At 39.8% G+C, this 21,330-nt stretch overlaps 1 protein-coding gene across 4 annotated transcripts; it reads left to right on the forward strand.

Annotated features, from left to right (window-relative positions):
* The first annotated feature begins 17 nt into the window (after positions 1 to 17).
* On the forward strand, positions 18 to 20,614 carry DPH5 (diphthamide biosynthesis 5). 4 transcript variants are annotated; one of them, XM_027671859.1, is made up of 8 exons: positions 18 to 57; positions 227 to 388; positions 3,259 to 3,383; positions 6,485 to 6,593; positions 16,250 to 16,370; positions 18,235 to 18,274; positions 19,342 to 19,445; positions 20,365 to 20,614. In XM_027671859.1, exons 2-8 carry the CDS (start codon positions 254 to 256, stop codon positions 20,586 to 20,588), a joined length of 858 nt encoding a protein of 285 aa, XP_027527660.1. In that variant the 5' UTR covers positions 18 to 57; positions 227 to 253; the 3' UTR covers positions 20,589 to 20,614. The 4 variants fall into 4 exon arrangements, with proteins under 4 accessions (XP_027527660.1, XP_027527661.1, XP_027527659.1 ...); XM_027671860.1 differs by having other exon boundaries at positions 30 to 92; XM_027671858.1 differs by having other exon boundaries at positions 45 to 114.
* The last annotated feature ends 716 nt before the right edge of the window (positions 20,615 to 21,330 follow it).

Genomic DNA, 21,330 nt, shown 5'->3' on the forward strand with positions numbered 1-21,330 from the left:
ACAGCCGGGAGCCGGGCGGGAGCCGGGAGCGCGGAGGGGCGGCCGGGACACGAGGAGGTGGGAGTGCGGAGGTGGGGGCCGGGAGTGCGGAGGTGGGAGCCGGGATACGAGGAGGTGGGAGCCGGGCCGTCCCCCCGCCCATGGGGCCGGGTCCCGGCGGGCCATGGATGCCCCAGCGGGCCATGGATGCCCCGGCTGATCCGTGTTCCCTTTGCCTCCCTGGCAGGTGGCGGCTCTGCCGGGCCCCCCGAACATGCTTTACCTGGTCGGGCTGGGCCTGGGCGATGCCAAGGACATCACGGTGAAGGGGCTGGAGGCGGTGAGGCGGTGCCGCAGGGTGTACCTGGAGGCCTACACGTCCGTGCTCACGGTGGGCAAGGAAGCGCTGGTAGGTCCGGCCACGGGGCCCGAGGCCTCTCGGACCGCGGGGCGAGGCGGGCGCTGGGGCTGGGGGGTCAGCGGGGAGGAAGATGTACGTGACCCTCACACACTACGTTTTATAGGAGATTTTGCTTTGCTACCTTGCAAGAAGACTGCAGCAAAAATAAAATGTTCCTTCCTTCAACTCTTTGTACTGGTTTTCATCTCAAATTCTCCCAAATGTGTGCAGATCGTGAAATACTGGAGATCATGGTTAGAAAAATGTCTGATCTGTTTAAAAACAAAAAAAGCCCAAAAGACATACCAGAATAACACGTCTTGAAGCCCTGGGCCTCTGTATCAGCCTGAGGCGTTGTGGCTTGCCTGCTGGGAATAACAAGCTGACTGTCTCACGTTTCCATGTTTCCCCGTGGGCCAAGCTGTCTCACCACGTTGAGACTCCCAGAACAGGCACAGGTCAGTCAGAGATGGGCTGTTGAACAACATGGAGATAAACGCACCTTATGGAAGACAACGGTAGTCAAATGTACAAATTGTAACTCTGATGAGTTCATAGATGGTCACAGAAAGATGAAGTTTAATGTCAAAATAATACCAACAAAAGACCATACCTGCCCACAAAACAGGGATCTCTCCTCCCGGGAAGCTGTGCAGTACTATACAGAGACGCTGTTTGGGTCTTGGGTGCTGTATAGCCATAATGTACCTGTATGCATACCTCTATATACATACAGCATGTGAAAATTTTAGCTTGTAGTCAGCATTACATGGTTTCTGGATACAAGGTAGGCTAGAATATTTGAGGCCATCTCTGGTTTATCTGCTGTATTTTGGAATGAAGATATGCTGTGTGTTTTTATGGTTCTTTTCAGTACACTGAAGCAATCTAAATTGTAGTCAATCCATTAAAACAAAATGCTCCTTGTTGTTTGATAGTTGGAAAATTGCTAAATGGAAAGGATTACTTGGGTATTTTTACTTCACAAAATTTGCATTTTCTATTAAAAAAAAAAAGGATTCCTAGCCATCTGAAAATAAAATATTGAATAATAGAGAAATGCTGAATATTTTGGTGTGGTTATTTTGTTGGTTTTTGGGGACTTTTGTTACGTTTTTTTATTCTTTTAAGTCTTTTGCAAACCTTGAAGTCCCTAAGATGAGATAACTGGAAAAAGTGATCAATAAAAACAAAGTAAAATATACCTTATCTGGAACCACCTAAGAGGGAATACAGGAATTAATCACCAAGTGTTTATAATACAGCCCAGTTTACATACAAGTGACAATGCTGGATGGTTTTTTTGGTGATCTGAAGGTCAGTCTCTCCTAAGCAGCATGAAAAGTTATGGGAAAGCTCTCAGAAAGTAAAGAACAGATCCTTTCCTGCAGAGATTTTCTAGAAATCCTCCTGTACTGATGCTTTTAAAATCAGGCCTCAAAATTCAAGTGACGTGACTTGCTTAGTTTATCTTGTTGGCCTAAAACATATATTAAAATCTATTTGATGTTGACCATCTAAATTGGCCCTTAGTTTGGTGAAAGAACTGTGTGGACCCAGTGGCCTCCCAGTGAGTCTACATTGTCAGGAGGGTGCTTTCTATATGTTCTCTAATTAGCATGCTTTGATTAGCATTGTGGAGTAGTCTCAAAGCATGCAAATAGATTCCCTTGGATGAAAACAAAGGTGTGCTCCTGGGACTGCACCCAATATGTTCTGTAGTGTGCATTTGTTTACAGCATTGGACTAAAGTCAGCCTGGTGCAATGATAAGCCCACCCAAATGGATGTAGTGTTGTTACCGAGGGCTTTGCTTTATAGAGTCCCATACCTAGTACTCTAGCTATGGGATGGATTTTTTTATGGAAGCACTGCTCCACTTCTGTACAAGTATGATGTTTCTCTCATCGATTCACTGTCCTTTGAGGGCACAGTCACAGAAGTCATAAAAAAATCTGGGCCATAACTGACTTAATAGTTTTATCAATTCTTTATTTATATTGGTTAATATTCGTAATTCCACCCAAATTTTCTGTATACTACTTATAACAAAAACACTTTTTCTGGTCTTTGCCTTGGAAAATATACCTTAAAATGTAAAGAGGATGTGAAATGCATGGTGACACATCACTTAGAGACAGATGTGTTCAGTATGGTCAGACAATATGTTCTAGGACTAACTGAAGTTTCATTACATATGTGAAGTCGATTTGGGAAATAAAGGCACTTAAAACATACAAAGAGACACAATGATTACTGAGCTGCTGAGGAAAAGTGAAGGAAATGAGCAAATGCATCTTCACCTGTATATGTGGTAAAGTATTTCTTAAAGAGAACTCTGAAGGCGAAGGATTAATATGAAATCATTCCTTAGATGTGGTTTGTTTAAATGTTCTAAGGAAAAATCTGAAAAAACAGGTTGTGGTATAGCTGGTGTGGTGTTCGTATCTGGTTTGACGTGAGAATTATAACTAAGCTAAGCAGTTGGGCTCAGACTGTGAGGGGGGATGCCTGGCAGTACGACGGCCGGTTAAATTAACTGTACCAAGAGCCCACCCAGGTACCTTCAGAATGCAGGTGTGACCAAGCTACTTGTGGGGCAGCTTCTCACCTGACACAGAAGGCATAAAAAAAAGAAGTCAGTATCAGAATAAAGTGCTTGACTGATTTTTATCAGCTCAGGAGCTGCTTTATGGGAAGCTCAGGCATTCTTCCAAGTTGGGGTGAGGTTCTCCAGGACCTGGGGCAGGCTGCTGGGGAGAATATTAAAGTTAGCTATTCCAGTGCCCATTGTCCGTGTTCCTGAATGAGCACCCAGAGAGATACAAACCCACTCCTAACTGTCTTATTTTGATGCTTAATATTAATTTCAATTTCTAGGAAGAGTTCTATGGAAAAGAATTGATTTTGGCCGACCGAGAAATGGTGGAGCAAGAAGCAGATACCCTTTTAAAAGAAGCTGATGTTTGTGATGTCGCATTTCTTGTAGTTGGTGATCCTTTTGGGTAAGACAAAGCAACATTTGAATTATTGCTCTAGCTTGATAACTCTTTTTTCAGTAGGAAGAAGCCAACTCCGTAACTGTAATTCTTTATGAAGAAGCTGATTTTCAGACCAGAAGCACTTTTTTATGTCTGCATACCTTTTATTGTATTAAAAATATATGTGCAATTGCCTACACTTTATCTTGCCCAGATGTTTCTTATAGATAGGAATGTGGACACTCCAGGATGTATGAATCTTTCCTTCAGCAGACACTTATAATTTCATTCATTATAATTTTATTCTCTATGGTACCTTTTACAATTAATATTTTGTTTCATGTTTTGTCTGCTAACAGAAGAAATTTTAGGATATCCCATAATTAAGAAATGTGCTGTTTTGGGGGAGTATTCTTTTAGTTGCTGTTTGTACTTATAAATTGCAGCTTTCATGCTCAGTTGTTTTAGAATGAATACAGATTATTGGTTGTACAGTGGTTCTGCTTTGATATAGGCCAGTTTTTTAAATCACTTATGTCATTATACATGTCTTCTCATGTTGGTCTATTAAGCCTTTTGTTTCCACTTTTTATTCCTGCTGGGAAGTATAGTCTTTTTCTATCACCAGAAGGATCTCCTTCTGTCTCTTTGGTCAGGCATCATTAATCTGTGTTGTCAAGCCATACAGAAGAGCTTTTAGTCTCCAGCTGGTGATTCAAGATTTATACCACAGTGTTAAGGGGCACAGGAAAAATCAAATCACTAAGCACCTTATTTGTGAGTGAAAAAATAGAGTTTATGAAAAATAGGAGCAGTGTGCACATCTGTCAAAAGCGGATAATTTATGTAAATACAGGTTGAAGGGAATTGGCAAGAGAATATTATATTAAACTAGTTATTATGGGCAGATGATCCTGTATTTCAGAAATATTAATTATACTTGCAGTACATGTTTACACTGAAATTAGGATTCGTGTAGAGTGTAGAACCACATTACATTGTAAGCAGTATTTTGATCCGTCTCAGTTATCAATAGTTTCAGTGTCAAAATACTTCAGTTCTGGTTAATGAACTACATACTTGTAGAAAACTACCTTTTTTTTGAGTGAGTTGCTTCTCTCTAAATGTTTATGTTCTTAGCTTTTAATAGTGCAGCTAGAACTGCTCCTGTGACCACATAGAGCCCTACGGATTTAGGGGTTTGTGAGGTTACTAGGAAAGGGTACTGAAGGTTTCTGTCCTAAGAGAAGCCACAAAGGAGGGTAGGATGACAGAAGTCATGTGACTGCAGCTGATCATAGAGTTTCCAGTCTCTTTGCAGGTAAGAAGAGTATTTGGCAGCCTTAGGAAATCTCAAGTGGTGGTGGTTAATGGCTAAAGCAATAAAGCAAGCTGTGCCCCATCATCCTCTTCACTGTGTTCCCTGCAAGTTTTTATCTGCATATGTGGTAACAGCTCTGGATGTGCTCACAGGAACCTGGCAATTTCCATGGAACAGTGGAAAGCCCACCATGCTAGGCTGGTGTTAATATTTGTATTATTGCTACCCATAAAACTGAAAATCTGTATCAGTGACAGAAAATACTACTATAGTTTTGGGTGCAGAGGGCTGACTCCATGAAGCCTTTGCTGGCATTAGCTGAGTGTTCATGAGGGCACTTCTGCTTTTAGCTACAGTCATTATAGATAGATCTACTGGGAGAAAATAGTGGCTGGAGCAAATTTTAGTGAATAAAGCCAGCTGATCCCTTGGTCAGTATTAGCATAACCACAAAATCCTGCAGTGCTCCTTGTCCTTTGTATGGGAAGGGAATAACATAAGACTTCTTCTCTTGGAGCAGACATTCTTAAATCACCTTTGCTTATGGAAGTCAGGAGCAATGTTGGTTTACTAACTAAAGTGTTTGGTTTAGATCACTTTACTGCATTCTCCCAGGTCTGGGAGCCTATTTATATAAGGGCCTCAGAGTTACCGAATTCAGATTCCTCATTTTTTTTTCTTTCCGTGAATTGATTTTTCTTTTAAAATTATTGATCTTTACAGCCTTGCCAGCTGCTGCCATATTTGTGTTCCAGTCTGGAGCACCTGCTGACTGGTGCTGGTCAGACACAGGGTCAAAATTATCAGACTAAATTCAGGGGAATTCTGTGAGGGTAACTGCACAAGGCCAGGGTGAAAGCAGTTTTCCTAGTTCATTGTTCTGATGGGCATATGCTATTTCTTCCTTTCCTTCCTTCTTTGGAACTGCCACACAGAAATTTGTGGTACATCTTGGGAACGATATAAGCATGCATGCGAGCAAATACACATGTAAACGTTGTTACAATTCAAGGATTTGCTTGATCTCTATGTACTTATCATTTTAGAAAGTCTCTAATCTCAATTGCATAACTATAAGCCCAGTGATTTTTGCAGCAGTCACTCACTGCAAGGTGTTTATTGAGTCTTAGACCTGGAGCCAAATTTAGCTCAGTCTGAAATTTAACTAGAATTTTCTTAACTATTTCAGAGTAAACTTGATCACTCAGATTTAGGCATTGTTAATTTGAGTAATTTGGTTTAAATATTATGAAAGTTGATTTAGTCTAAGGATGTTTTTTCTAATTAGTGCCTGCAGTTCACCTCTGTGCATTCGGAGTTCGTCTGACTGTGTTCTTTCCTGGCCCGTGCTGGTGCAGATGGGAGAGGGCCTGGCTGTGCAGTACTGGAGTTTTGTGGAAGTCTGCGCCAAATAGAGTTGACCTTTACAGTTCAGCACATGTTCCACAGATACCTGCAGAAGACAAAGGATAAATGGAGCTTTCCTTTTCAAGTGCTTAACAAAGCTACTTTATAAAGTAACAGTTGTATTCGTGTTACAGTTTTAATGATGCCAGAAAGCTGCAAAGAACTGTAATATACTGAAGATGCCTGAGATTTCAGCTAGGGAAGATGACATATGGAAACCTTACTGGAGTTTGTACTTTCCTGTAACAGTTGGTCAGGATATTGTTGCTATTTTGTCTCCTCTGCATTTCCCTTGTTGTGAAGGGTTTAATTTCACTTTCAAAACAAACTATTATGCTAGAAACACTTGGTAACTTCCATCTTTTCAATCTTTAATTCCTTTCTTTTCTTAACACAGGGCCACAACACACAGTGATTTAGTACTACGTGCAGTAAAATTGGGGATTCCTTACAAGGTCATTCATAATGCTTCAATAATGAATGCAGTGGGCTGCTGTGGTTTACAGGTAACATTTTTGTATATGCATATATTATATATATGCATACTTTGTATATACATATATATTATTTCCCAACTGCTAAGCTTAGAATTGGTGAGCTCTTTTACTGCTGTGGCAGTTCGTGTTCCAGTCTCATCTTTGAAGATCCGTAGCAACTGTACACTTATGCTGTCAGAATTTGTTAACACTTCCTTTTCAGCATGCAACATGTCAGAAAAAGTCCCTTTTGATGAGCACATATGAAAATGAGTAGTAACACTTTTATTCTTCTCTGCTTTCTAACTTTCCTCTGCCCCAGGAGACCCTGATATTTAAGGTTATTTTGCAGATAAAACTTTGCTCATGTTGGCTTCCTTCTCTTACTCATGGTCACCTGATAAGTTTACTCTTAAATAAGGTTGTTATCCTGTTGAGAAGTGTGCTGGTCTTGTCATAAAAGAAACAGATGCACAAGCTTGTCTATATGTCCAACTCATATCATAACTAATTCCAAATGATGCATTCTTTCTCTCCAAGTTCGATCTGTCTCCACTTCTGCCCATCTGATGAGAGAGGAGGGATTTGCCTAGCCAAGGACTAGTAAAACAAATTACAGTTTTTGTGCATCTTGAATGGCTAAAGTAGAAAAGGTCTAGTGTTCCCCAAGAAAATAGTTCCTTTTACACATGTATAGGTCCATTATTACTTTTCTTGCATGAAAAATGTTATGGCAGTGTATGAATCATAACTAATCACATATAAATTAGATTAAGTTTCCCCCTCTTGTTTTCATTCATTTCTTTAACATAGGACCTGCCCTCTCAAGGTTCAGAATTGTTCTCTGTGTATGGGAACACCTAAACCAATTTCCCACTTTACCAAGCACAGCAATGTAAATGTACTACAGACAAGAGTTGAGGGTTTGAACAATAACTTTTCATCACTGAAGGAGGAATTCCTACATAAAAGAACAAAATTTGTTTTAATTTCAGCAAACAACTGGTACCTTCAAATTTCTACTGACAAACTCCAGTACTCCAAATGCCATTGAACTAACAATGCTGTCCAACAGCAGAAAATCTGTTGCAATAAGTTGGGTATTATCTTTGGCTTTGATTAGAAATCTGAGAGCCCTGTCTGATCTGGCAGTTGAACAACAGTGCATTGACACCTGCTCCAAGATGTGAATTCTAATGCTAAAGGGAACATAGCACAGCATTCACACTCTATATAATTCTTCCTGTGAGCCCTTTCTCAGTGATACCTGCCTATTGCTGCAAGACTTGGGCAAAATTATCTTTTAGGAAGGAAATAAGTTTCTTGGTGTCTAAAATCTACATGCAGAGACAGATGGCAGCTGCCGCATGACTGCACTTACTGGGGCGGGTAACACAAGAGTTGGGGCTGGGGCTCTCTCTTTCCCCTTTTGGCTTCATGGTAGTGGAAAGTTTGCTTCTGCTATCTGACTGTTGATCAGTAATTTCTACTGGTCACTATCTTTTTTACTGTTCTCTTATGTTCATTCAGAAGGAAGATGCAAAGCCCAAAGAGTTTTCCTAGTTTTCTGAAAGTTTCCTTCCCCCACAACTCCAGCTAGGCATGGGAAGGAGTATAGAACTTCTAGGTTCCTTGAAAAGAAAGACCAGAAAGCTAACTGGGAGTATATTATAAACAATTCATAAAGTTTTTCACATATGCAGAGTTTTGGAGATTAGTTTACTATTTTATTTCCTTATCCCATGCTGAAGGGAACAGACTATGAAGGAAACGTGGCATTAAACTCTGGCATTAGTCTCCTTTTCCTCTCTGGCTTGGGAGGGGCTGCCTTCTCATAAGTCAACATTCCTGTTGTCGTAAAAAGCATTTAGGAAATAGTGATCGTATTACCAGACAGATGATAACCAGTTATATGTTTAACTCTTCACTGCTCCTTTGTTATCGGTACAGGCGTAAACAGCAAGTGAGGTGTATCTTACAAAAGAGCAGCCTGTGATTTAGAGTTGTGGTGAAAGTTTATCATTTCTTTCAACAGTCTTTACATTCATGCTGTCTCCTACCATCAATTTAGTTTTGGAGTTATTGTGTCTCAAATTGCAAAGTTGCTGTCAACTATAGGAGGGATTCCTCTTTTGCTTTACCACAGAAAAGGCTTGGCTTTTTTTTCTTGCTTTGATTGTGATTCAAACCCTCTTTCTTAGCAGAGAAAAACAGGAAACACCTTTATACACTGTTCTGAGAGCCATGTGCGTAGTGAGCTGTAACTGCTGATTAGGCCCTCAGTAAGGGCAGCTACAGCGCAGTCTGTTCAGAGGAGAACATGGCTCTTGTCTTCAGAGCAATGTCTCTGTACAGCCAACAACATTCTGTAGTTGTAGTTGTGCACTTCTCCTGTACAGTAGTGAGTTACTGAAGTCAGTAGAGCATTAGTGATGGTTTGTTACCTTCAATTCATTGTAAAGACTTTCAAATACTTAGTTTTTACTGTCTTGCCTATTTAACAGAATTAGTGCAGTTGTTTTGGAAGACTGAAGATTGTAAAAAGAAAAGAATGGGGGTTTAGTTTTGAAAATTAAACTTTTTGAACTTATTGGAAGTTCTTACAGATTGATGCAATGAGGTGTAGCTATTGAAAGCAGGGGATGGTATAACTGAGCAAAGTATTAGTCTGGCTGTGCATAAGGCTCTGTGATTTGCTGTGTCTCCCTCTCTTCTTGCTGTGCTTCACTGTGCCAGATTTTTTTTCCCAAGGCTGAAGAACATATTTTCCCTCAAAAACAAATGAATACACTCGGGGGAAAGAAGCCAGAAGAGTGGCCATGTGTCAGTGCCTCTTTGCATGTTTTCTGCAGGTTCACCCCTCTTATCTGAGAGTCTGACATGTAGGTACGTTTATCTCTTGGACTCCTCTTGAAGTGGGGAAGCACCATTAGTGAAGACAGTCAGGCACTTTAGTATCTGCACACACTGCCAGGGAAGTCAGGGAGAGGGGACATCCTCAGGGGAAGGCCAGAATTCTCAGAGAGCGCTTCTAGTGGCAGGTAACAAGTGAGACAGGCCAGCTCTTCTCATCAGCAGCTTCACAGTAGTTCTGTAGCTTTGCAAAGCTTAGTGTTTTAGGTAACAGGCTTAGCTCTGCTCTATCCCTGCTCAGCTACCCCATGAGCAAGACATTGCCTTGGCTCTGTCTGACTAGGGTTCAGCATTGCAGCTGAGAACAGAGGCAGAGCTAGCCTGACTTCCAAGGCTTTACCTGTACCCACACTCAGGTTTTTGGAATAGGCTGATTGCTAAGGCTTTTAGCTCTAGAATAAAGAGGCAGAAAACTAAGGATCTCTAATTTACACATTTTTTATTTCTTCCTAACCTGCATGATATCTGGGTTAGTTTGGGAAGGTCACTGGCCAAAACAATGCTTTCAGGACAGAATTCTCTCTGACTCAATTCTGGTAATATATTTTTGAGGTAGAAGTATGGATGATCAAACACATGAGGAAGATTCTGCATCATACTGACCTGTGGTGCATGTGAAGGAATGATGCAACTCAAAATAGCTGAGATAATGGCATTAACATAAAAAAGGAGGATTGAGAACTAAAGTGGAAAGCTGGAGGGAAGACAAGGATGAGATAAAAGATTAAAAAGAGACACTCATTTCTGAGTGGTGTTGCTCATTTTGAAAGCATTTGCTTTATATTTTGGTAGGGCAGCTAGGAAAAAAAACATGTTACAGCAGAGACCTGCCTTTCTTTTGAGATGTACCCACTTTCCACCTGAATAGCTTCAGAACAAACATCTGCATGTTCCCTTGCTTCTTTCAGTGACTCATCTCGATTTTTTTTGTTTGCAGTCCAGTTAGTTCTTGTAAGACAATTACAGTTATAAAATAGAAAATAGTCTTTTTGCTACCAGGTGATCACTTATGCAAAAGCAACACTTACTATGTTATTTTTGAGCTTTTGCTGAACAGGTGACTACATTTTCAGTGTCAAGCTGAAAAATATTACTTAAAGATAAGGAAGCTGAAGGATCCTATTATAAATCACTGTCCTTGTAGTCAAATAGAAAACCTGTAGTAGCTGCAGGAGTGGAACCTCTGAGTTCTACCTTCTCTTCAAAAACACTCTTTGGTCCAATAGGAGGGACCTTACATGAAATGGTTTTTATTCACTGACAGTTAAACTGTTTTCCATCACTGCTTGGTTTTCTCAGTTACTACCAGCTTCTGAGCATTTTAGAAGTTGGCATTTTCTCAAGCCAATTAAAGGTTAAATCAGTGCTAGTCACACCTCATTACTCACAATTGCTGTCCAACTTAGTGCCATTTGTCACCAACAAGCATGACCCAGAAAAATCCATTTAATCAGAACAGTTTGTGGTATTTTTCTTTTAGCTATCTTTATTTCATATTAGTAACCTAAGTCACCAGGGTGGGAAGGAAACATTGTTTGATATTGCTGGAAAGAGTCTTAGAAGGTTATTAAAGATAAGGTGACATTACCTTGGAGGGAAAAATCTCCTATTCAAGTTTGCTTGTGGAGTTTCTGAGTATTTTCATAGCTGAATTTTATTCTGCTTGTGGAGTGGTTGTTTCCTATGCACAGATACAAGAGGCAGCCATAGAAAAATGTGCTCTTTCCTTCAGCTGCTTTTATGTGATTTTCTCAGCTGCCTTCTGAAGACTGCAATCATGTGGAGTGGGATTCCCTCAGCCAAATGTCTTTTCTTCACAGTTCCTTTCTCTCTGGCATGTACTAAGGGGACTGGAGGTTTTTGGGACAGCTGAGCCAATTTGTTGGCCTGCAGTACAAAAAGGAGTCATAGCCACATATGTGTGAATGGTAAAACCTTTCCATTTCACGTGCAGGTTCTCATGAGAGGCATTTGAAGTTGCTAAATGTCTGTGCTACTAAATAAGGTAGTGTAAAGACCCAGAGCTAGGCTTGTGGTTGTTTCAATTCCAAGCAAAAACGAAGGTTGACTGATTCTTGCTACCTCTTTGTTGATGATTGTACTACTGCCTAAGCTGCTATCTGGCAAAAATATATAATATAAAGAACAGTAGGAGCCCTTTAATCTGATGTATATGGTCTAGAGGGTTGTTAATGGGTTAGAGAGGATAAAGGGAAAAAATCTGACTTGTTGGTTTCCGCTTTTTTGAGGATGAACATTGCATAGCATCACATCAGAATTCTTATGACAAAGATAAAGAAAACGTGTCTTAGCTTTTCTGTGTACGTTCATTGGGATTTATTAGGAAGTAACCTGGGATAGTGCAAGGTGCTCTGCAGTCTCCAAATTCCAATGAGGAGTAGTCTTGGGAGAAAAAGCCTCTCAATTCCTGTCCGTGGGATGTGATCAGGCTGTGAAGAGTCTTCAGACAGAACTCATCTGTGAGAACTAATTGCAGTGTAAGGTGCACCCACCCCACAGAACACAGCTGAGTAGCACATCCAGTCCTATGAGGTTTCAGGTACTTGGTTGTGTATTACAGGTAGCAGGTCTGAAAAATGCAGTGACTCATTTTACCTTCTTCTCCTGCCACATAACCAGTTCTGAAGCTGTTTGAAATTGTAGGAAAGGAGGTTGGCTCATAAGTGAAAAATTGCTTTGTCACCATTGCAGCTGATACAGCAATAATTCTGGGACAGATGCTGTAAAAATAAATGTCTGTATTTTGAAATGTTTACTTCTTGGTTTCTCTGCAGCTGTTGCCCTACTGCCCTTTAATATTATTTTGCATCTTCTCTCCTGCTTGCTTTAGTACTTTTTAGATGGGATGGGGGATCTTCCTTTTTCAATTTCCCTATTCAGTCTCAGCCTTGTTCCTTCTTTTTATGCCCTAAATTTTTGTGGTGATTAGCCACATTTTAAGTGAGGACGGTTGATCTGGACGGTTTCAGGTAGGTCTGATTCATTCAGACTGGCCTTTTAACAAAGTTGCTCAGTAGTTTTCACTGAAATTTCACTTACATGCAGGCTCTCCAAGGTGAAATCATGGTACAGCACTTTTTCTCTCATAGTTTATTTTGGCCTCTCGATTTTTAGTCACTTCTGCTTATATAAACAAGAAGTAAAATAAGAAATATCAATAACATAAGGGTTAAAATACCAACTGAAAACAAGCACCTCAGTACCAAAAGTTGTCAATCATTCTTTCATGTTACGTGTGTAAATAAAATAGGAAGTTATAGCTTGGTCTGAGGTGATGTAACTCTGAGTTGAAGCACAGTTTTCTGCAGTATTTTGCGAGGCAGAAAACTCTAATAGCAGGGCATTGCCTCAGAGTGGAGTTCTGGCTTCCTTTCCCGACTTTCAGCTATTGTGTTGCAAAATTTAAGTGCACAAAGCTTTGCTTAAGCCAGTTACTTCTTGGGGGGGAGGGGAAGAGGTATTTCCAAAGACTGAAGTCTTTCAAAATGACCTTTTGAAATTTTTCTGTGATGTTTTTGAGCATTGGGGAGAAGGTAAGAAGGTTAGTTTCCAAGCTGAGAGCACAAAATATCTGTCCAACCATCTCATTGAGCCCCTTTGAAATTCTGGCACTTCTGTGCCTGAGCAGAATGTAGGCACTCTAACAAATCTGATGATTAGTGCAAGTGTGATGCTTGAGATGTTTTGGCTTGTACAGAACAGATATCACCTACTCCTAAATGCCAGGTGCTTCATGTGGAGTGCAGCACGCAGGCGGCTGTGAAACTTCACTTGCTGTTGCCTCCCTTTAAAGCTGTGCCAGCAAATGCACAGCACGATCATTTCACTGAAAACACACACAGCTCCTTGTCACCTGATTGAACTTCTTCTGAACAATCTCAAAGCATGGCATTAATCCTTAGTTGTGCTGTAATACACCTTGGTTAACAAACACGTTGAACAGTTTTATTCCAGTGACAGGTGTGATTTCTGGAATTTTGGGGCCCTATTTAGCACTTTATGGTCTGTGGAAAGAACATTTTTTTTTAATTTCAGTGGGTTCTGACTCTAGTGGACCTGCTGTCTTCTGTAACTGCTGAGTCCTTAGAACAGTAGTGGAATTTTTGGCATTTACTGCTCTCTCTGCACCTAGGCTTTTCTTGAAAGTTGGATACTTCACGTGATTTCAAGAGGCAGAAATTAGAACACAGCAGAGGAATATATATTAGGAAAAAATTGATCTGCATGAGGTACAGGGAGGGTGTTAAAGGTGTAAGTTCTGACACAGTCATGTGTTGCTCCTTTAATGCAGGCTTGCCCTGGTGGAAGAGCAGTTCCTATGTTTGCATAATGTCACACATCTGCAGAGATCAAATGCCGGGTGAGAAAGAAATAGTGGTTTGTGTCTGTAGAAGTGTTTGTAAGGTAACTGGTTACAAGCAGTCAAGCTCAATAGAGGTATTCACTTATTGCTTCAGTTCCACAGCATTCCGACTGATGGTGTGCCAGAAAGTTTCCAAAGCAGTATTTCTCCCTCTTTAAATTAAAGTAAAAATATGTGTGCATTAATGCTAGGAAATCTGTTCTTCACAAGGTTAGTTAGTACAGGGGTATAAGCTGCAAAGGCATTTCTAGGAGGTTAATAAAATATGTCCCATTCCATCTTATTGTTGTAGAAGCTACTTCTGTACTTCCAGGTGCTGAGAAAACAGGTGTATTTTTGTGAGACTGTAAGTACAGTTTTCTATGATATCAATACTTCATGAAGGTATTCTGAAGTTATTTCTACTGAGTAGACAGGATATTTCTGAGAAAAACATTCTTTTTTGACATTCAGACTTTAGTTTTAATGCAAAACCTGGTAAACAAAGGAGAGATTCAGTGAATCTGACTGGCAGGGCTTGCACAAAAAGAATAACTTGCTTAGCTTCTTGTTGGCAAAAAGGATGGAGAATCTTTGTAATGAATAATGGAAAAAGAGAACGATAACAATTGGAACAAACGCTGTAGGGTATAAAGTTTGAATGCCCAACTTGTTCTTAGTATGTGGCAGAGTGGTTTAAAAGTTCTGATTCCCAACAAAATACCTATCAGATAGTAACATTTTGCCCACTTATGCACATCCTTTTCTTCACTCAAAGGCAGAGGTGGAAGTTTGGCTCCTTTAGCTTATTGAAATGCCAAAGGGACAAGATAAGATTTAAGGTTAATTGAGGCCACTTTCTGTCCTGAGCAAGGACTGCTGCTTTTGGGAAATGGCTGCAGTGGCTTTCAGCTGGCAGATGGGAAGCAGTTAGTTGGGTTGGTACTGGACATTTCAGCAGTTGTGGAAGATTGCAGGGATGCTACCAATGAGAATAAAGGTATCTTGCTCCCAGATGTTCTAACAGTGAAGGGGAGAAACTTCTTGTATAGTTTTTCTTCAGATTTGGTACAAAATGGGAAAGCGTTCTAGGCAGCCACATGGAAAACAGGCAAAGCATAGTATGGGGGGGTTTTAAATTTTCTAGAACACAGCCTTGAAATAGTTAACAAGTTACATCAGGAGCAATTCATTTGGTTCAACCTGTATTTACTTTACTGGAAGAACCTTTAGGTTGTGAAATGTACACTGTGTGTTCTTGTCCTTGCACTAGAATGAAATACTTAAAAGAGGAAACGTTTTCAGTAGTATTCCAGGAATCTTTGAATAAACTCTGTTTCTATCAGCATGAATGGTTAAAATTTGAGCTTTCAGTCCCTTGAAAACAAACATGTTTCTGCTTTGATTCAAGTTCTGTTCTGCCAGCATAAAGGAGTTAAAACCACAACCTAATGCCACAGTAAAATAAGTCTGTATAGGGAAATCCCCAAATGGCACAGGGCTGCCAGAGCTGCTTCTACACAGGGTCCTCTGCCAACAGCACACACCGTCTCTCTTGTAGTGGGCATGGAAAAGCATCTTTTCCTTCCAGGAGTCCAGAGGAAGTGGGAAGGGTAGATCATATAGCTGTTGTTTCTCTGGTGGGCTTGAGCAGACAGAACATTGGCAAGCTGTAAAAATCCATCTGGGACAGCCCTGTTCCAGAGCTGAACTGACCAAAATTGATGCATGGTTTTGCCCTTTTTCAGCTTGGTTACAAAGACTTTGAAGCCAAATATTGCCTTAGGTTACATATGACTTTCACTTTTGCATCACCAGAGGTGATTGGCAAGACTATTGCTTCAAATGTCTTCACTGAGATTAGGGACTGACAGTAATAAATGTGTTAAGACTGAGAACAGAATCAGTGAGTATGCTTGACATACAATCTGCTAGCAATATTCTTCTTACCATATGTGCATAAACAACGTCGCACCTCTCTGCTTCATGTGCAATCTGTCCTTTCTTCAGATCTTCACATCCACTGTCTCCTTAGACTGTAGCTTCTTTTGCATGACAGAGCTTTCATCTGCAGGAAAGTGCCATTTTAAATTAAATACTACGGTATCAGTAGAATCAAAACATTGTATTATGGCATTATTCAAAGTTGCTTAGCCTTAAGCAAAATAAGAAATAAAAAGTAACACTTTCTGTGCTAATCTTACAAAGTTTGTGCCTTTAAAAGGACTTCATAATTAAGTAACAAAGAACAGAAGGTAAATTGGAAGTTGTTTAATATACATTGGAAAGGTGAATGCAGAGATAGGTAAAAACTTTACAGGTAGTTCATTACTTGTTCTTTAACATTACTGCATGCTCCTAATTTTTTCTTATTGCATATACATGTTACTGCATTTGCTTTGTTTTACAGTTGTACAGTTTTGGAGAGACAGTTTCTATAGTGTTCTGGACAGATACATGGAAGCCAGAAAGCTTTTTTGACAAGATTGAGAAGAACAGGCGGAGTGGAATGCACACCCTGTGCTTACTTGGTGAGCAGCTACCCGGGCTCTTTAGCTACCAATGCAGTGCTCAGAGGCAACAGTGACAGGCACGGGATGCTGTCTGTGACTCAACATGTTCTCAGCTAACATGTATCTCTGAAAATGACACAAAAAACTGGAGTGTTAGTGCATGAGTCCTTAGAGTCAATTTGCCGTTGTTCATGCTACAACTTTTAACCACATTTGTATTTTGTAAGGTGATATTCTTTTTCCTAAGTTATCTAAGGGTCTTTTGGCCAAAGGCAGTTGTCATGTGAGAACCTTCAGTGCTTAAAAAATCCTTGCTATCATGGAGCTGAAATGGAACCCTGCTCCCACCCGATCACTGTCCCAGGCTCTCCCACGGTGCTCTCTGATCTTTATCCGACCCAACAGCCCTCAGCTGACAGCCACTTTATGAGAAACTCTGCTACTTTAAGTAACTCCTTCAGGATTATGCAACTCCCAGCATATAAAATATAAGGCACCTGCATTATTTGTAGTTATATATCTGTCTGTATCGTAGTTTAGACACAGCTGGGATCATTCAGGGCTAAATAAATTAATATCTTAAGTAAAAACAAAGTCTGTGGTAACTGGGGGATCCTGAGCAGGAAACAATTTTAAATGTGTATGCATCACTGCACATCAGACTTTCCAATGCCTTGAAAGTTGTTTGTTTTCAAAATTGGCTAAAAATCAGAATTCTGGTAATTTGTTTTAAAGAAGGATGAGCTGACAAGTGCTTCAGACAAGGATTATTACAGCTACAGTATGTTAAAACAAAATATTCTTTAGATATTTTGTATAATAATTTATATGATCTCCCTTTTAAATTTTTTTACATAGTAGCGAGAGAGTAAAAATTTTGAAACCATATAATTGCATTATAAATCTCACATTTCAGGGATTATTGTGGTAGCTGCATCTCATTGTAACTTAGAGCTGAAAACTACCCATTTCCAAACTAATTGTTCCCTTGGTCATTTTGGTCTATGTATTGTGTTTATCCAACTGACTGGATTACTGTATAAGCAAATGTGATGTTAAAAAGGTTAGTGCTGATAAACTTCTGAATTAAAAGTGACTTCATGGACATATTTGCAATTTGGTAAACTGGGCACTTACAGTCTTGCAGCTTTGCAATTTAAACCCCTTTCATCCAAGTCACTTTGGTTTACAAGTTAATGATATAATTAAGCAATACTTTTTTAAAATCCAAGGTTAAAAATGTATATAGCTTTCAAAATTATCAAAAATTATAATTTTGGGGGGACATTTGAATACAGGTAACATTCGAATTCCTCTTGGAGAAATTATGGTCAATTAGTTTCATAAAACTGCATCTGTGCAGAGTCTTACCTCCCTCACCCCTTCTATTTAAGTTTTGCCCAAGCCTTTTTTTTTTCCCCCATAACAGAAGATTGTTCTAAATTTTGATTGGGACAGGAAGTGCTAACGAAAGTCAGGTTCCTGCAGGGCAGTGATGTAATCACTGTCGGTCAGTCATACTCTTTTACCTTTGGTGACCACAAAGTGCTCATAATTTAGGAGTAGCCTCAATACCCTGCTATGCCCAAATGTGCTGGTATTTAGCTATCCCATGGTAAATATGCCTGCTATTTGTATACTTAGCTGTCTTTTTATTCAGCTATGTTGCTCTGAAGTCTGTGAAACTTGCCCTGTCTTTGGGTAAAATCGCATGCATAACGTCACAATACTTTGTGATTAATTAACACATGTAACAGTACAATTTTTCCTGTAATAGCTAAAATTTTGTTATAGATTTCATAGAAACCATTAATTAAGTTTTTACCTACATAGCAGGCAGTTTGTGGGCAACCTGCGTTTTAATATCTGTTTTGTTCTACAGATATTAAAGTGAAGGAGCAGTCTCTGGAGAATCTCATGAAGTGAGTCACCATTTTGAAAATATACAGAAACACACAGTGCACTTACAAAGGTTTTTTTTGTACAAGGAACGAAGGTTCTTTGCCCATGGTCTAATACTGAACTTACCTGCCTTCTCCTCGTGCTCCTCAGTGGCCACTGCCTTTTGTTTCTTACAAGGAGTGGAACTCTTTTGTTCACTGCAATAGGACCTGGCTTTATTTACAGTAACTGAATGGAGTTGCAGCAGAGCATAATCTTTTTTGTAACTGTTGCTGTGAGAAGCACTAGGTCAGAATGGGGTAGGCTTTCCGCTTGGTGAATGAAGTGTTATTCCTCTACTGTCACCTCCTGAAACAGATTAATATCTGCAACAGTGTTCTAAATTTATTCTTCTGTACACTGGCTAGAAACAGTGTGAAACACAGAATACATACCAAACTTTTTAAACAGTTAAATAAGCAATATATAGAAAATGCTCTTAAGTTCGTTTAACTGTATTCAAAAAGCTCTTACCACATCTTATTCATCTCTCTGCAATCTGTGTTTTGATAGTGGTGAATATAAATGGTTCCTTTATACACATGCTGTAACTGGTCTAAATTAACATTTATGAAGTCTCACAGTATCATTGAGGTTTGTTTATTCTGGAGTTCAAAATAAAATCTGTTTGACTGAATCCACAGTTGGCAAGGAAAGCAGCATTTCATTTAAGAATATATTTCTAGTCTGTAATCATCTGTCTGCAGGGCATTTGACAGAAAAACAGTCATTTGCCCTTGAATTTAAGCCTAATGCATCTTTCGGGAGTAGCTGCAAAACCTGCATATTGCTTCTAGCAGCTGAATTTGCTTTTAGGACTCAAATGATCTGCCAGCTGGAGGCCCAGCTGTTTCACAGGTGTGGTGAGAGCACAACAGACTTCTGTCTTCCTTAGAAATTCCACTCTTGTCTAAAAGGCCCAGCCTGAGAGCCTGGGCCTGTTTAAGTTCAATTTGCTGTCTAGAGGCCTCTTGAAATAAGTTGCAAGAATGCTGGGAATAATGAAATGTGTTATATGTGAAATTTCTCTACTTTCCCTTCATGGCAGAGGAAGAAAGATTTATGAGCCCCCGCGCTACATGAGTGTGAATCAAGCTGCAGAGCAGCTTCTTGCCATTATTCAAAACAGGAGGCTCCAAGGAGAAAAACCAGGTATACGACTGCAATGTTTGTGTCTGCTGCTACCCCTCTCCAGTCACACCCCTTGATGAGCCTCTGGGCTCCACTCCCTTCCTCTTACTCTTGGCATTCCCTTGCTCTGGAGTGGATTTAGGCTGCTTTAAATCTTAGTCAAGATGGATTTAGCTGAGCTTGAACACGGCACAGCTTGGTGAGCACAGATGAAGGTGCAAAGTGGCTCCTGGAGGTTTAGTCAAAGCCTCAGTTTGGAAACCATGGACTGTTTCTGTCCCTCTGTAACTATGAGCCCTTTGATCCTTCGAGTTGCACGAGGTGGAAGGATTCTGAGCATTTTTGATCAGTCAAGCTTCAAAAAAACCTCTGCTACGTTTTACTTAGACTGGTCATGCTCTGCTCTACATGAATACCAGCATAAATCTAGGTTAATCTAAGGATGCAGAACTGTGATTTTGACCTTGAATTCTTTACAGTAGTCAAAAGCAAACTGTGAAACATGTTTATTGAAACCAAGGGTAAGCTCACAGCAGCTATAAAGATGACTCAGTTGTGTCACATAAAATTTTTTCTAATAAAAATTCACCTAGCTCTATTCCTCTTTTTAGAAGTTTATTCCTTCAACACTGTTAATATGAAAATCTTTTCCTTTTATCCCTTATATAGAATGATCAGAAGCAGCTGTTTCCCAAAAGTGAACACAATTCCTGAAAGAATTACATATTCTACTTCTGCTGCCTTCCCATTCCTCCTTATCAACACCTTTAAGATACAGCTTTATTTTCTTTGAAGAATAATCTTCTTTCTGGGCCACTCCAATAATTTAATAATTGAAGGTTTAAGAAAGCAGTGTTAAGGTTTAAGCACTTTGAGTACTTTTTTCCTTTATGATGGGATCATTGGTCAATAAATTAAGCATTAATCTTCTTTCTTACAGAAACTACTGAAAACACAATTTGTGTTGGCCTTGCTCGTGTGGGTGCTCCAGATGAGAAGATTGCAGCAGGCACACTACAGCAGATGTCCAGTGTGGAATTGGGTGGTCCACTACATTCCTTAATTGTTACAGGCACTATGCATCCTCTGGAATTAGAGATGCTTAAGCTCTTCTCTGTAGATAGTTCCAGTTTTGAAAATAATGCATGTCAAAGGACCTCTTAAATAAAAATGAGGCATTTACATTTTTATTCCATTTTAAATTTTGTAACAGCATAAAGTTATTCCTGTGAATATTTAAGACTTGCCTAACGGCAGTTACACTACATATTGCTTCAGAAGACAGTACTGTAGGAACATGGACCTGCTTTCACCCGAGGCTGCAAGTCTATGCTTCTACCATGTAGACCCTCCAGACAGTTTTAAACACATCAGCATCACTTGTGATCAAGGGGACATCACTTTTGCTGTAGTCCATTAACCAAGCCTACTGCATACATTGTTATAAGTGCATTAGATGTTAAATTTCGCTTTTCAACTTCCCAGAAACTTAGTAGTCCTCTCACCAATAGAAACCATTAGCATGCAAAACCTGTTAGGTCTGTGTCCATCTTTACTTTGGGAGAGTGAATACAGACAGGTGAGAATGCTCTAAACCGAGAAAAACAAGAACTTACCCTTTGATCAGCTGGTGAAACAGATGCAGAAGCTGCACAGAATTTCTTATTTCAGAAGGCTGCAACTTAAAATAGAACTGGATTTCTTCATATGTTAATGCTAGCATTCACGAAGGGCTGGACTCAAACTGCAACAACCACAATTAACCTTAAGCCAAGTCTCAGCAGAGTGCAAGAATTCTCTTTAAAATCAGCTAGTGGATGGTGGTGGTCACTATTTCAACTAGTCTTCACAGTAAGATGACAACAAAGCAGACCTGTATACATTTTTTTTTTTAAATGAAGATTTA

The sequence above is a fragment of the Neopelma chrysocephalum genome, unplaced genomic scaffold (assembly GCF_003984885.1).
Source record: "Neopelma chrysocephalum unplaced genomic scaffold, ASM398488v2 Primary Assembly neopelma1_97222, whole genome shotgun sequence".
NCBI lineage: Eukaryota > Metazoa > Chordata > Aves > Passeriformes > Pipridae > Neopelma > Neopelma chrysocephalum.